This window comes from Drosophila suzukii, chromosome 3 (genome assembly GCF_043229965.1).
Source record: "Drosophila suzukii chromosome 3, CBGP_Dsuzu_IsoJpt1.0, whole genome shotgun sequence".
Lineage (NCBI taxonomy): Eukaryota > Metazoa > Arthropoda > Insecta > Diptera > Drosophilidae > Drosophila > Drosophila suzukii.
This window is the reverse complement of record NC_092082.1, coordinates 6,061,458-6,078,805: the sequence shown is the minus strand read 5'-3', so window position 1 is coordinate 6,078,805 and position 17,348 is coordinate 6,061,458. Positions and strand designations below refer to the sequence as shown.

General features: G+C 42.3%; 1 protein-coding gene and 1 long non-coding RNA gene across 3 annotated transcripts; one reads left to right on the top strand and one right to left on the bottom strand.

The window, feature by feature from the left end:
- Positions 1 to 290: 290 nt before the first annotated feature.
- Positions 291 to 5,283, bottom strand: LOC139352998 (uncharacterized). The gene is made up of 3 exons (XR_011604073.1): positions 4,999 to 5,283; positions 4,144 to 4,349; positions 291 to 658 (listed from the first exon to the last, which is right to left on the bottom strand). It is a non-coding gene; the product is annotated as an uncharacterized lncRNA (long non-coding RNA).
- A 141-nt stretch (positions 5,284 to 5,424) lies between these two features.
- toe (twin of eyg) lies at positions 5,425 to 16,394 on the top strand. Of its 2 annotated transcripts, none has more exons than XM_036815815.3 (6): positions 5,425 to 5,981; positions 10,626 to 10,892; positions 13,182 to 13,322; positions 14,722 to 15,180; positions 15,320 to 15,501; positions 15,674 to 16,394. In XM_036815815.3, the coding sequence occupies exons 1-6, from the start codon at positions 5,756 to 5,758 to the stop codon at positions 16,262 to 16,264; spliced, it is 1,866 nt and encodes a 621-aa protein (XP_036671710.3). In that variant the 5' UTR covers positions 5,425 to 5,755; the 3' UTR covers positions 16,265 to 16,394. The 2 variants fall into 2 exon arrangements, with proteins under 2 accessions (XP_036671710.3, XP_036671711.3); XM_036815816.3 differs by having other exon boundaries at positions 5,426 to 5,981; positions 15,691 to 16,198.
- Positions 16,395 to 17,348: the final 954 nt, after the last annotated feature.

Genomic DNA, 17,348 nt, shown 5'->3' with positions numbered 1-17,348 from the left:
AATTTTTTACGAATTTTCTAAGCTAAAACTAAGCTTGGGTGATGACTATCCCAAGTATTGGTTTGATTTTGGTATATCAAAAAGTACGTAACTACTATTCGAAGAACATTTTTTGAAATTGTTTTTATATTTAAGATACCACAGGGTAAAAATTTTTATTTGACGAGGCATGTACTGATAGATTTCCATTTTCATAATTTGCCCTAATAGAATTTTAAAAAACTGGACTTTTATTGATGCAAATATGTAATGTTTTCTTAAGTAAGTATATACTATCCTTATGACATAAAAATACAACAAAAATTGTTAATTATTTGGGTATACAAGTATAAAGTATAAATTTAAAGTAAATATATTAGACCTAAAAAAAATAAATTTTTTTCTATTTTTCTGGATCGTTTTCCTATGTGTGAGTTGATGATGTTGCTGTTGCTACCGCTGCTGATGTTGCTGCTGCTCCCGTTTCTGATGTTGCTGTTGTGCAGTTGCTGTTGCTGTTGCTGCTGCTGCTGTCCTCGGGTTCGTCCTCAATCACGCCATCGCCATGCACATGAACTACATTCAGTCCGTCTTTGTCTTGGAGCCGCTTAACCCGCACTCGCCCCCGAATCTGCCACCGAGTCCATCCCATCGAATCCCTGTTTGGATGTTTCTGTTTCTGCAAAATCAATGTTGACGCAAATACGTGTATGTAGAATCATTTTGCCGACAGTTCAGACTTATTTCTTTCGCTACCGAATTTAATTGGATTTTCTCCCTGACTTAAGGGCTTTAACTGCTGTGGTATGTGGAAATCATTTCTGGCCCCAGTCGCAGACACGCAATGCGATGCCATCCCCCTTTTCCCACTCCTTTTTGAGCTGGCCAACTGCAAATTTGCTCTTGTCGATGATGCAGGAGCCCCTGGACTGCGACACTCCACTCCCCACACCTTATAGCCATACCCATAGCCCCCCGATCCGGTCAGCAGTAAAAACTCACTTAATTTAGCAACTGCGAAAAGTTAATCATTACATTCCGCCGGCCGAGTGGTGCGTGCTCGCCGTGATATTGAAGCACATGAGTCAGTAGCCCGCCAATTTCAGTATCTAAATTTGAGTGACGGATCCGAGGAATGGATTAAGGGATTACTATAACTGTCATACCTCGAAAATATTGGGGTTTTATACAATCTTAGATCGCAGCTTTATCAATTTGCTAGAGTATTCTACTTGTTTAATAAAAATAGCCATAGGGAGATACATATTTTTTTACCAAATATTTTAGCCGTTCTTTTATACTTTACAGAATAAATTTATTATGTCCTTTAGGATATGTTTTTAAAATATTAGCTTTTCTAAAAGAAAACTCCAGTTGTATGTAGGAATAAATGACACATCCAAATCAACTTCACGGGTACATCAACTTTTGAGAAGATTCAGGAAGTCTTTGCAATTTATCCTACAATGAAATACGTAGATTTGTTTGCTTTCGCATTAGTCAGCAAATTTTGAGGAACATTTGCATGCAAATGGGAAAAAGCAACTGGAGCCAGACAAAAAGCGACACCTTTAATCATTCTGAGCAAGCGCTAAACATTTCCGACCAACAAAAACAGAAACTTGAGCATATTTCCGCTGGCTTTGGTCTATAAAAAGAAGGTCTTACGCTGAAAAAAAATATCTTAGGCTAACATTATTAAAAGTCCAAATCTAACTCATCGAATTCCCAACATTTATGGATTATGGAAGCAAATATGGATATGTTTGTATCAGTTTCTTTGGGTAAGTTATAAAATATATTTCTTAAGGGTCAAACATTTAATATTAAAACGATTGAAGTATAAATGTTGAAGAAGCTATGATACTTTAATAATATCCACACATGAAAGTGTAGTATGGACCATCTTCAAAATCTAGCGTTCCCTTTAAGTTGAATGGAACTTATTAGTGATGATTTTCCCTCAGTGCAAAGGCCTTCTGGCGAAAGGTGGCCTCTAGTTTTTCTCTATGAGGAAGCTACAGTGCTGTGCCTAAAAGTTATTTTCTATTTGTTTGTTAGCATTTCGAAATTCCGATTCTCTGTTGGCCCGAGGAGAACTCTACCCCAGGGTTTTTTCACGGTTCACCAAGTCGGCGGCCCACTCCCACTGCCATTCCCCCCTGTAAAAACTATAGCCCCCGCTCCGGTGGAAATCAGCATATGCATATGCCTACATGTGGGTAAACACCACCGCGTCGCTAACCACGGGCACAAAAACTCCGCCCGGCCTGAGCACTTCTTGTCTACATTGTTTCGAATATTTTCAGCCGGACAGCGGACAGGCGAGCAAACAAAAACAGGAAGCGTGGCTACCACAAATATGCACGGCCCAGAGGGCTTGGCTCTAAGTTCGGGTAAGTTTGGGCCGGGATGTAGATACTAGATGGCTATCTGGCTGGAACTTGGCCACTTTGCTACCGAAATAATGGCGGCCGGCAGGCGTTAGCCAAGGCGGCCATAATTAATGCGCCCATCCCCAAAAAAAATAAGCACGAAACGCAATTAGAAGCAGGCACACAGTCGAACATCCCTAACTTGAATTGGCATCTGTCATATATAAAATTACAGAAATTAGAATAATTAAAATACTTGAAGAAAAAAACAGCTTATGAACGGATAGGTCTAAGAACATTTATAAAAGTACCTTATCTTTTTCCTAAAACTTATAAAAAATACAGAATTATTAATCCAAATTTATTTTAGAAAGGTCTTTACCGTTTTTCCAACCATCAAATGTTCAGAAACCCTACAACCTAAAAAAAATTTCACTATAATTAAAAGGTTATATAAAAATCTGTTCTTAGACTAACATAGATTTCCTGAGAAAAGGTATTACAAATACATGTGTATTTGAACCATAGGATAATTATTTAATCTTAATTGATCCTTCGTGAAATCTCTAGGGATTAATTACATTTTCAAAATGGATATTTCAAAACAAATTGGCTTTGAAATTCAAAAGGACTGCCTACAATAGATCTTAAAAACAAGGTTCTTCTTATAGAAGTTGGCCTGTAACAGCAGGCATAATTTGTTTTACTTTGGGAGGGTTAATTTGAGCCCCTTCGAGCGGTTTGTGAGATACAGTGATAAATGTTTAATTAGCCGCGTTATTAATCTAATCAATCATACGGGCTGAAATCAATCAGGAGGGGGCTAGCGGGGGGGTTTAGAGAACGCGAGCTAATTCCGCTGCTTAACATCCGATACCCAGTAAAAACCCCCTCCCCCTTCGGTTTTCTTTGAGTTTTCTTAACATTCTACCATTGGCTGTTGCCTTAACTTGGGGTTAACAAGAGTGCAAGAGGGATGGATATAGAAGCCAGTGCGCAACTGCGAGCCTGCTCTTCAGACACGCCTCTCACTCGCTCTCACTCAATTTGCCAGCCAGTTTGAGTTCGTCTCAAATTATGTAAGGTGAGCCGAACTCAACGAGCTTGTGTTTGCCCTCTCTTTCTCACTCTCTCTTCACCGACTTATAAATATTTTTTAGTGGAAGCAACTTTTGCCTAGTCTTCTATCAACATAAATAAATTAAAGTTCTCGTTGGGCGAAAAATTCTATGTGCGTGTATTGGCATTTCGAATGGCAAAAGTTGTGCCTTTCAATCTGCGAAACGATTGTTATTTTGCGCTGGCAAATTATAGGCCATTAAAATAGATTATTTTCCATTATCAGCGTGGGAGGTTGGCCATTTGCCGCCTCTCTGGCACACCCCCTGGAGTTAAAAGAGAGGCCGCGCTTGGGGAGTTGCAGAAACAACACCTCCGACTGTGCAAAAATGCAAAAGTAATTTTAAGTTGCAGGGCCAAAAAGAAAAGATACACACAAGTGCATTGCGGCGGCCATTATTACACGGCTCCTGATTTCTGTAATTCAGCCAACCAGCGTGCAAGTGGGAGTGAGAGGGGAACAGTGGGCGAAATAAATCAATTAGCCTACCCATCTTCACCTCGTGCCGCTCCTGTCACTCCACTGCAACTGCAGTGCATCCTTCTCGCTCTCGCTTCTTTGGGCTGCGCAGGTTTTTCTCTCTCGCCCTCTCTTTCTGTCTCTTCTGAGTGGCGCTAATCGGTTACGCTGCTGCTTACCACCTCCTTACCACCCCCCCACTGGACTTGCCAAGTTTACAAGCCACCGCGGTGGTTGGCCAAAACGAGTGGAGTCGCGTCCAACGCGGATTCATTGGTTTCTCGTCCGGCCGAGTCACTAATGTCCGCCGATGTCCCGTGTAATGCGTTTTTTGCACGTCCCCATTTTTTGAGGGAAGAGTTGGGGGCTCGGTAGTCAGGGAGCTAACTCTGCGATCACGCAGAAAAATTAAGGATCTGAAAAACAATCTATTGAATACTTGAGTGATTAAGATGACAATGGTTCTCCAATTTTAATAATAATAGGGTATACGAATTGGTTAATAATATTATAATATTATATATATTATATTATATTATGAGATCTATTATAATACAATGTTTATGCCATCGTATAAATAATTTAAAGTATTCAAATATTATTTGAAGCATTGAAAACATAAATATTTTTAAGCAACCCTAAAAGACAATAATACTCTTAAAATCTTATCACATTATGACATTAAACTATTACATTTTTCGTAGGGGTTTTATTGACCATAATTTACTGGTGTTGGTTTTTCATTTATTACCCAACGTTGAAATAAAATATACCCCTTTATACAAACGTATTCACACAGCTCATAGCTTTCTATCAGTTAAAATAAACCTTAGGTGATTTAAAACTTTAATATTACATAAACAAAATTTCGACTTTTAATATCTTAAATATTTTTTTCTGGTCTAATCTACATTATATATAACCTTTAAGTAATTTAATCTATGTCTAACAGACCCAAAAACGCTTTATTTTCAGTGTTACTTTAGTGATCGATGATTGACAGCCATTTCTTGGTGTCGGCATGTCCATAAAAAACTTTTCCAACTCGCAAACACCACGTATTACCAAACAAAATCGGTCGTCGATTAAAAGCCCGAAAGCAACTGGTAGCGCAGGTCTAGCCTGAAAGTTTTGATAAACAATGCACTGAAATCGAATGCCCGAGTAATTAATTATTGAACTTTTACAACTGTTTCGGTTTTGGTTTGGGGTTTCGTTGGCTTATATGTATATTCCTCTCATTTCCACAGTGAATACGCTCAATGGGGCGACGCTCAAAAGTACACACACTCAGAGGCAGGGAAATAAAGAAGAAAAAACCCCTGAATGCTCAGTGGCAAACCGACCACAACCACAGGCAAACCAGAATGCAGCAACAGCAACAGCAACAGCAACAGCACAGCAAAAGCAAAGCAAAAGCAACCCGATCCGAGTTTTAGCCAAGTAAGATATTGCGCTGCCGGTGGCTCTGAGCTCAGTCTCATTCAGCGAGTCGGCGGGCGTTGAGTTTGAGTGCGAAGTGCGGTGCGCGTCGAGTCAGCGAGCGTTGAGCAGCAGCAACAACACGGCGGCAACAGCGGCGACAGCAGCAACACCACCAACTAGCAACTAGCAACTAGCAACACCAACGGCAGCAACACAACCGAGCGGTTCCGGTGCGCGTTTTCGAGTGGCATCCAAAGCGGCGAATAAAAAAAAACACAGAATCCCCACAAAAAACCGTCGGAAAAACAGGGCCCCAATAAAATGCCGCCTGTTCATTGAAAAATCCCCTAATTGAATCCCTCCCGTTTTGCTGTTCCTAAAATCTCAAAAGCGTGGCATGGCAACCACCACATCCCCCGGGCCCACAAGGACAACCAATAAAGTTTCCATACCAGTAGCATCATCCGGCATTTCGATACCCGGGAGCTGCGAGTCCCCGGGAGCAATCATGCCCATGGCCGGCGTGCCAATGCCGTCGCATCTGCAACTTTTGGGCAGTTCCGCCGGGGGCGTTGGTCAGCCGTCGGCAATCACACCCGTCTCGCCCACGGCAGCAACCACAGGTGAGTGATCAAAAAATGTACTAAGCTTAAAAAAATTATTTATCTAGTATTACTACATATTTAAATCAAAATATCGTTACTTAGTTTGACAAGAAATATTTATAAATAGATTATCTTCAGTCTTAGATGGGTTTCAGATCTATTTTTTTAAGAATTATCAGGAAAGTTTCTTTTTTTTAAAGATTTGAAAAAAGGATTTCCCAGTTTTAATTAAATCCTGGTTTTACTTTTGATAATAATTCATATTTACCTTTTTCTGATATCACAAAACTATTTTGTTGCTATGATTGATATATTTATTCTACGACAGTAACAAGAAAGGAAACGACAGAATATGTTTTCAAATCATAATTCTTTACAATATTAATTCACCAATCCTCTACACCAAGTAATGCAATTTATTATCCTTTTTTAACCAACTTTAAAAAATAAATTAATTGCTTATATTGTTGAGGAGGAAACCTAACATGTCAGAGGTGGTTTACATATTTCTTTGGTCGGTATTATGTTATATTTATTCTGTGTACTTCCTTACTTAATAACTACTAAGTCCGCTGAATTTTTACTGCTAATGTTGCTCCCAAAACCGCCGATGTTGCTGCGATATCCGCTGATATCGCCTGTGTTACTGGTGTTGCCGTTGTGACGTTGCTATTGCTGCACGCTCCATTCGAGCCGCAATATTCGGGCGAATTCCGTGAACTGACAGGGATATCGGAATCGGGGGCCCGAAACAGTTTAAAACAAAAGCCAGCCACAAGAAACTGGTGGCACTAGTCAAATGCCTGCTGGAGAAGTGCAATGATTTGGAAATTTCACAACAGCAACAGCAACGCAGCAGCAGCAACAGCAACATCAGCAGCAGCAGCAACACACAACACACAAATGTGGCAACTGTTTTGGTCTTTCGCACATCAGTGGCAATTTGTTTTGCACAAGTATGGGTTGTCAAATAAAATTAGTTCACGTCGGCGGCCATCGAATGTACGAGTATCTGCAAGATACACACAGTGTCCCGGATGGAAACTAGGGGACTCTGGGGCAATGGGGAGGGCAAAGCTTTGACTTGTCTCTCCGAAGGTGTTGGAAGTTGCACAATAAATAAATAATTATAAAAAGAGAGGTAGAGAGTGAGACGAGAAACGCTGGAAAAGAGACACGGAGACCCCAAACCGGAGACAGAGGGGGTGTTCGGAGGGTTCGGGGGACCCAAGGGGTACATGGCATACATTGAAGTTTAAGCATAGGGCAGAAACCATACTTAGGGGTCTCAGGTTACGTGGTGCGTGTATTCGCATTATTCTTAGAAAGCCAAGCGTATAAAAGGTGTGCACAATGATTTTGAAGAGTGCCTCGGTTGGGTTCGGTATGGTATGGTATGGTATGGTATGGATGGGTTCGAAAATGCACATGGTCCGAACTCCTTACGTTACTGTTGCCTTGCGTTACGTTTATGCATATGTGTGTCACGCCAGTTGGTGGTTCTGCCGCCCAAGGAACCCGGGTTATCATTTCACAACCTCTTTGGGCTTTACGAAAAAGTCTCAAAAAGGAAACAGTAATGTTACTGCCGACCTAAGTGGGTCATCTCTGTAAATGATTGCCCAACAATATCATATCGCATAAAGGGTTCCTAACTTTAAAACACTTTACCTTATAAAGTTCAGCAGATTTTATATCCTATAGGATATATAATATATTATACAATCAATTACTTATAATATTAAAATGTAAATTAGGTTTATTTTAAAGAACTGTATTATTTAGAAAAACTCGGCTAAGTAAGGACTGAAGTTTCTTCATGAAAATTGAAAAGTGTTTTTTAATATCACTTAAACAATGTTTTAGAACGTAACACTCATCAAAAGGCTTAATATATTCAAGACAATTTGGTTTCCTTTAAAGCTTAACGTGTTTTAATTCAATTTGCATATTTGTATTCCTCTGGTTAGGCACACTTTAACAGCTAACTATAATCCAGAACCGTACAATAAAATCCAATAAAGGATGGCATAAAATTAGAGTGACTTATGTAAGAGCACATCTCCCCGCAGCGGAATTCTTGGAGCTTAGGAAAATGTGCGAAGATCGCAGTAATGCGCACTGGCAGTAAAAACCAGAAGCTTTAGAGGACGAGTAATGCTCTGCGCGCGACAAACAAGATCAGCGAGCACTAACTGAAGGGGCTGGGGATGTGGTTAAGGATGAGGATGATGATGAGGGGCTAGGAATCGGGATGAGGATGGGTATGAGGATGCGTTGAGGAGCCGCATAAAAAGCGAGCAACTTTAATTTATATGCAGTGCCTGGGAAAGGGGCACAAAGAGGGGGCAAAAGGGGCAAGCAGCGGCAAAAAGTTACCGGTAGCAATAAATCAAACTATCAATTGAATTCCGAGGCGATCATCACTTGTGGCGAGCTGCGATCCCGAGTTCGAGCTTCAGTGCGACTCCGATCGCCATCGCTTCTTGTTATAAGTCTCACGGTGACGTACGATCGGGTACAGAGGGAAAAATAATGTGTACATTACAAAATCATTAAATTTAAAGTTACCTGGTTGGTTGAAAATATCAACAAAATTTATAAAATATTTTTATATTCCATAATTTTAAAATATTTTGATCAAAGAAAATCATATTTCATATTTCTATATAGATCAACTAGTAACTAATTTTTACATTTTTTAAGATTGGCCTATACGACCTGTCTACACCCAAAACAAAAGAACTAAGAAATCTAAGATAGTTTGATTATCACTTGGTTCTTATTTGTAAGGACTAAACGATATGAGACCAAATCATGAACTGGCAATAGCTTCTAAAATAACCTTTAAATTTCTTTTATAACTAAAAGTTCCATAGTATTACCTCTCAGTTAATTGAATAATTATATGTAATATAATAAATATTGAATACTTTTAAAAATTACGATATATCAACTAAAGACATAACGATTTTCGACCAAGGAAATACCAAATTAAAACCATAGTTCCGTCACTTTTTTCGGTGTAGAGGATCGAGGGGCAGCTGAAAGGTTCGGGTTTTGGGCCGTGGTTCCAGCGATTTAAGCCGCTTTTGCAATTGACTGAGGCGCATCGCGGAGCAGTCGGAGCTGTCGCATTGCGTAGTAAATCATCGGTCGATCCCGAACCGACTTTACCATAGAATCTGGACTGCAACTGGGACTGGGTCTCCAAGATTGGGGACTGGGGCAACGGCGATGGCGATGGCGATGGCAATCCGGAGGCACTCAGTGCTGTTGACATCCAAGTTGGCCGGCTGTTGCGGCGGCATAAATCAAGCATGGCCATAACCATGGCCACAACAATTGGCGCAACATGCGAGTGCAACAAATTGCGGCGGCCACTTTTAAATGGAGTGAGCCCGGATGGTCTTGGTCCCATCTGCATGGGGTTTAATTAGCCAAGAAGCTGGAGGAGATCCCCATAACCGATTCCTGTTGGCCTATCCCCGATACCCGATCCCCAATCGAAGTGGCATGCCGTCGCCACACACGGAGCTCGATCGCACCAAAAAAGAGGTGTTAAAATGTGTGCAGTTCTCGCGATCAGATAAAATGTCAAAATGAACATAAAAGCTTCTACATCCGAGGAATGGCCAATTGCTGCCAAGACGCTGACAAGCGATCTCCGTCTCATTCCCATTCCCATTCCGATTCCGATTCCAATCCAGAGATCCAGAGATCCAGGTCCAACAAATTGCCAGCGAGAATTTCATAAATTCCGACTGGAATCAGCAGTCAGTGTCAGCGGTAATGGACCACACCGCGTCCATTATGCCCATAAACGTTGACACTTCCGCCACTGGACGGAGGAGCCCCCCATGATCGGCTCCATGGGTTGACTCTGACTGTTTGACTTTGACGTCGTCGATCAAAAACACACCGAAATTTGTCCAGCCATCCCAGTTGTCCCAGTTCCAGTTCCCCCCAAATCCTCAAGGCCCCAGTCGATGATCGGGCTACAAATTTCTTGGTGTTTCTGTGTCACGCGCGGAATGCCGGCAACAGCTTCGTTTAAATTCCAATTGACGTTTAATGATTTTGCGCCCCTGCACTTGGAAAAATATGTTTTACAAAGGGAAATCTAAAATAAATGTTTCTTTATAATATATTTATTGAATTAACATACAGAAAGTAACTTAAAATACAAAAAATAAATAGTATACATATTTGAACTTAATACCTTAGAAAACTCTTTAGTTTTTTCGTAACAAGTTATTTTACATTTATTTTAAGTCCTTTGCTTGGGACGATCGAGTGCAGAAACAAAATAGTTTTTAGCGAAATCTTCAAATTATTTAAATTTGTTTAAAATACAAATAAAATGTTTGATTAAGTTAATGATCATGATTTTAAAAGTCTGAAAATTTATTTATTTTCTGAATCATAAATAAAATTGAAAGGTCTTTAAAGTTTTAATAATATATTTTTTTAAGCAAATGAGGGCTCCCAAAGCTTATCTCTTAAGCAAATATTATTCTTAAGTTCGATGTTTAAATCAGGAAATATTTTTCACGGTCAAACCTGTCCAAACACAAGGGACTTCATTTATTTGTTCACGTTTAGCTTCAATACTTTTCAGTTTTTCCAGTGTACTAATGATTTGTTACCCTTCCATTTCAGTCCTCGCCCAGCCGCACAGTCTGAGCCCCTCCACGCCCATCCTGACCCAGGTGACACCCCCTGCTCCGGCGTTGGGCGGCCTCTTCTGCGGAGGCAGTGCATCAGCGGGACCAGGGGCTGCGGGGGCGGCGGCAGCGGCGGCGGCCACAAATCTCAACGCGCTGGCCTCCCAACACAGACTTATGGAGCTATCCCGCTTTGGCCTACGAGGATATGATCTGGCCCAGCATATGCTCTCCCAGCAAGGAGCTGTCTCTAAGCTGCTGGGTAAGTTCTTGGGTTGTTCTAAAGTAGAAGGGCTATGATTTGGGGGAAGGAGGAAGTCTAGACCACCCTGACCAATGCAATCAGCGGCATAACGCGGAACCACGAAACACGCGCCCCAAATGCAATCGCCATGTGTCCCCAAGCGTCCCAATCGATTTGCACGGCTCCGTTGTGGGGTCACGTAAACACGACAAATCGATTGGCAATCGCCATCGCCCCCACCTGCACCTGGACACCCCCTCGTCCTCCTTTACCCCCTTTTTAAGCACCTTTTACCCCCCTTTCCCCCAAAGAAGTCTGCAGCAGCCGCACACCTGTTGCCACCTGTGGGTTCGACTCCCAGCCATGTCATTCTCGATTTGCCACCTTCTCCACTCAAACTGGCTAATTTCAATTGCAAGCTTGCATTCTGAGCCGGAAACACAGACTTTACATCAGTTTTAGTCCACATACTGATGGCAAAATTTTATTTCAACAATAAAACGTGTAATCATCATCAAGGAACTATAAAATGTATAAATATTTTAAGCTTTATAAACATTATAAAATTAATGATGCACAATTTTTTAGTTTCCTAAATCTTAAAACAATTAAAAATACTATGCAAATAATTACTTAAATTGTAGCCTAACAATTGATAAGGGAACTTTTGGAAAAAAAGTGCCTTTATAAGTTTATCTTTAAGATAAGCTCTAATAAAATCATGATAAAAGTTATTTATATTAGATATTAATTTTATTTACTTAATTTAGACATTTACTTCAGGTTTTGATTTATAAAGTATAAAGCAGAGAATCGTTAGTTGAATAGCAACCTACAACATAAGTGCTTTTTTATCACCAGCCAGTTTAGTGTGTCAGAAAAAGCTACGCTAAATAAATCTGCCCATTCACAAATATTCATTAGTGTAACTTCGAATCTCACCATCCGATCTGGGTGTATGCCATTCATTCCCATTCAAGTCAATTTAAATTGTGTAAATAATTTCCGTTTTGCGCACAAAAAGCTAGAAAACAAATGTACAAGTACATGTGTGCCCATTCATTAATTTAAGGCAACCGAGTGCAGAGAAAATAAAATTGGCTTGGAAGTGTAATAAATTGCAAATAAATTAGTATGCTAATTAAAACCTAAAGATAATAGTGTTTTCGCCACTCGAAATTAAATTAATGACACATGTCCGAATGAGCCAGCTAATCTGGTGATTTGAAGCTATATCTTTGGGATTTTTTCTCTGGGTGTAACTCAGCGACAGAGCTCAATTTACAAGATAAACGCGCGCGCCTGTCAACTGCTTCCGACGAATTATCATTTGAGCCGACTTTGTGACTCGGTGACTCTGTAACTCTGTGACTCTGAAACTCTGTGACTTGGAGTCTCAGGCCGCTGATGTTGTCAAATATTCAAATTAGCGCTCCGCTGAATGGACGCCGGCTGCTGGCTTAATTGTCTAGTTAGTTAGTGGCTCGGAGCAGGCAGTCAACAGGTAGCAGGTATCTGCCATTTGGCATCTGGCATCTATAGTATAGTATCTGGTATCTGGAAGCCCGTAGTGCCACACAATGCACTGCCGCCGGAGGGCTTTTGACCTGTTCGAAACGCCCACACGGGCACGCCAGCTTTGAACAATGTGAAAATTATGCGAGTCGCACAATACACGAGGTCCCAAGGCATCCAAGTAGCTGGCAATAGGAAAAAGGCCAAATTGATTGCACAACTGGGATGGGGTATACTAATACTACTGAAATCTACAAAGCCACACGGCCACGCCTCAGCCAGAAACAGATTTCGGGGTTCAAAAATTAATTTTATCTAATTATGAACATTTCTCATTTCTTAAACAAAAACGGTCTGTGATTATACATAAATTAGTATGATTTTTAATTATGTAAGTTCTGAGCTAAGACATTTGTTTAATTTTAAACCAAAATATTTTAAGTTCCTAACTCACCAAATTTTAGACTGATTTCCATTATAGGCTTGTTAACATCAATTTAACAACATATACTAAATCAAATATAACAAATGATTAAGTACTCTTAGGTATTTTAAATACAAATAACGTCACCTTTCTGAATACATACATTTTTAATACACCTTTAGAGCATTATAACCAATTCTCATACCATTATATATTCATTCATAAGATTAGGAATGAAAATTATTTGACAATGGGGTTATATTGCATTAAAAAGGAGTTAAACCGACCAATCTCTAATCTATGGATTATCTTTTGCTATGATACCAATGATCCTTAAATCTCTAACCCACAATTTCTCAATCTTGCAGGCACCCTGCGACCACCGGGCCTAATTGGCGGCTCCAAGCCCAAGGTGGCCACCCCGACTGTGGTCTCCAAGATCGAGCAGTACAAGCGCGAGAATCCGACGATCTTCGCGTGGGAAATCCGCGAGCGACTGATCACCGAAGGTAGGCGAACAATAAGAATATGTCCAGGGGGTATCGATGCCGATCAATGGGGCAGGACTTCTGTTATGGAGTGGGTATAGTGATATGGAATAGGGAGAGACACAATGCGAGTAGCTGGGCTAATTAACTGACAGGGAACCCCCGAAAGCGAAATTGCCCAACAAATGACAACGGTCGCGACAAGCGTCTGTGTCTTCTGGTTCCAAAGTTGCTTACGCGCTTCTTCAGCTCCCCAGATCTTCAGATCCTCCAGTTACTCAGGTTCCAGAGTTCCTGAGTTCCTTCCTTCAGCTTCTTAAGTATCAGATTGACAGGAGGAACTGAAAGAGCAGCCATCAGCATCGGGCATCGCGGGCTGGGATTGATGTGTTTATGGTGCTCGTAATGCGAATGCCCGCCGAGGGCTCATTTAATGTTGTAAGAATCGGGAGGATACTATATATATTGTTCCACCGCGGCAGATTTAGATTTATCGATTGGCTAATTTATGAACATCCGCTGCCAGTCCGATTGATATGTAAATGTGCTCACATTTGTGTCACTCATTTTGGGTTCCCTCCTCAGGAGTTGCGAGATAATCGCGGACAGAATAGGAGGCAGTAAGTAGTCCACTCGCCAGCAACCAGTTGACAGTTGCCAGTTGCCCGTGGGCAGTGGAAATGGTCAGTGGAGAGTGGACACTGGACACTGGACTGGAGACAGAGTCTGAGGATTGTGGTCAGTTCGCATCGCTCGGTGCAATGAATCGTTCCGATAGCCATCTCTCGCATGAGACGCACGAACACACACACGGCGAGATCCCAATCGGTACTCTCATTACAGTCAATCTCCAGCTCATTTCGGGGTCACCAGCAGGTCATGATGCCCAGCATCCGGTGCAGGGAACATAAAATCAATGGAAATCCAACATAACCAAGATAGCGCCTGCTCCTTTTAAGTTTGTCTTTATCTATTAAAATAAAGTGAAATAAAACTTTATGATATAAAAACTTAAGTGATGTTAAAGTAATGAGTAAATTCATGGTAATTTTGCCTTTAAAAAACAATAGTATAGTACCTACACCCAGAAATAACCCATTCTCTCGATCTTAAAGTTGAGCTAATATAGATCCAACTTAAGATCTTAAAAGTCTACTTACGTCTCAAAAAACAAAATCAAGAGTACGTGCATCCCTATTTCTAGTATAATTCAACTTGAGAGTCATTTCATCTTGACTATAAGATCGTTTCTTCTTGATTAATTGAGTAGAAAGGTTTTTTAAATGAGAACATCTGATCTTGACTTTTATAGGCTATCACATTTTTGTGAGTCTTGGCTTTACCAAAGAGCTTTGGAACTTGAAATTCGGACAATCACAATTATTTTCCATTTTTCTTAAACCCTTTACCTGATCTCCAGGTGTCTGCACTAATGCCACGGCTCCCTCGGTGAGCAGCATCAATAGAATATTGCGGAATCGGGCGGCGGAAAGGGCGGCGGCTGAGTTTGCCCGGGCGGCGAGTTACGGCTATGCCATTCATCCCACTCATCCGCATCCCTACACCAGTTTTCCCACTTGGCCAACGCATCATCCTCTGTGGGGAGCCGTTCCCCTGACCGCCGGAGCTGGTGGACCACTGCAGCCCGGAGGAAGTGGCAGCAGTTACGGCAGTGATGGCAACATGAGCTCAAATCCCAACAGCAGCAACAGCAACACCACCCACAGCAACAGCAATGGGAATGGAAACAATACAAATAGTGGCAGTGCCTGCGGAGACAGCAGTGCGGGAAGTGGACGCCTCTCCCTGCCGGCCCTTTCTCCGGCTTCGGGGAGCCGGGATAGCCGCTCTCCGGATGCAGATGCCAACCGGATGATAGGTGAGTCGAGGAACTTTTGTATAACTTCTTTGGAAACCCCCATTTCTACAGAGAACGAGCAATCCTTTCTGATATTTTGTTAATGTTGTTATCACTATACAAATGTGTACTATTAAAGCAAAACCTTTATATCTCCCAGACATCGAGGGCGAGGACAGCGAGTCGGACAGCGACCAGCCGAAGTTCCGGAGGAACCGCACCACCTTCAGTCCGGAGCAGCTGGACGAGCTGGAGAAGGAGTTCGACAAGTCGCACTACCCATGTGTGAGCACCCGCGAAAAACTGGCAGGACGAACGGCCTTGAGCGAAGCCAGGGTGCAGGTGAGTGTACAACACCCCCCTTATTTTTGGTATACCAACCTCCCGAATCGAAGACACACACATGTACATCCCTACACCCTACTAACCACGACACCCGGAGCTAGCTACTCCGAACCCCCGGCTCTTCTTTTTATCGACTAACAAATTGTCTCTTCACCGATTGATCAACCAGGTTTGGTTTTCCAACAGACGAGCGAAATGGCGGCGCCACCAGCGGGTCAACTTGCTCAAGCAGCGCGACTCGCCCTCGACCTCGAGCTCACCCAGTCCGGTGGCCCCAGCTCCAACTGCAGTTCCGCCTGCAGCTCCATCTGCAGTTCCAGCTGTCGAATGTGGCCAACAGAAGCAGCCATATCCCTACGGGAACCCAGGGATGACAGGGATTACAGGGGTCACAGGGATCACAGGGATCACCGGGAACACAGGAGTCACCGGGATCAACACGAGCAGCACCTTGGGGAACAGCGGCCACCACATGGTAGAGCCACCTCCAGTGGTGGCGCCAACTGCCTCACCCACAGCATCAGTTCCATTATCAATGGGCGGTGAGAACAGCGCCTTCCGAGCTTTGCCCATGACCTTGCCCTCGGCTTCGGCGGCGGCCTTTGCCCTCAGTTTCGCCCGCCAGTATATAGCCAAATATATGGGTACGCCCATAAATCTGGCACACCAACCAGGTGCTGTTCGGAATCAGAATCAGTCGGATGAGGAGGAGGATGAGGAGGAGGAGGAGGTAATCAACGTGGAGCACGACGCCGAGTGACCATTTTTCCTATCGCTTTAAATCGAGAATATAGTGCAATTTTTACTTAATTTATTCAGTTTTATAGCACCGTTTCTAACCGCGTGCTGAGTACAAATAAAATCGAAACGATCATAAATGCGTGCGATAAGTTCTCACGAGTTTCGTATAATTGGTTTGGGAATTCAGAAGATGACACCCTCTGACACCCGTGGATAACCAGGGGGAGGGGGGAATGGGCAGGGAACTCAAAAGAGACTTTTCGAAAATAACTCAAGTGGACAAATCTGACAATTTTGTGGCTACCAAAAGCAAAGTAAAAAGCAGACACAGAGGCAGTGGCACAGGCTCCAGCTCAGAGACTCCAACTCAAGTACCTGGCAAGATGGGTTTGGGATCGCTGGAGAGATCTTGGGGATTCGGGAGGGGATCCATTCCTGAAGCCGGGTGATTAATGTGGCTTTAATTACATGCGCTGCCGAGTCGTCGCCGTCCTCGTTTTTGTCGTCAATGTGTATGCTCGGATGGATCACTATAATTATATAGATGGCCGAATTAAATTTTAATTTAACGCCTGTCAAATCAGAAAACCACTGCCATAATCGTTCGCTCAAGAGATCCCCGGGTAGCCCCCGAAACAGTTATTCATTTCATCGGGGAATTGGAGATCGCTGATCGTTGATCGGTGATCGGTGATCGCTGTTCGGTGAGAATCAATCGAACTATGCGCCAACTGATGTTTTAACATTTTACCATCTATCCATTATTGATTGTTCGGATTGTAATGAGCCACCGAAGGCGTCAACTCCAGCGTCGATCGGTGATGAAAGAAAGAAAGACGCCTGCCTGCCAAGAGAATGCGAAACAATTAATGCCCCGAATTTCCATTCGGAACCCGGTTACCTGCGGCTTTCAATGAGTCGACGAAACGGATTGCGCCACCAGAAAGGGCTACACCGGAAAAAATTTAATTAAAAATCAATTTGACAGGAGCCGATTACAAAGGTGTTGGTATCGGTAAAGAAAAAGATTTATCTTGTCATCAAGGCGCCATTAAATTGACATACAAAACCGGGATTGAATGCAGTGAGATGAATGGTATAGG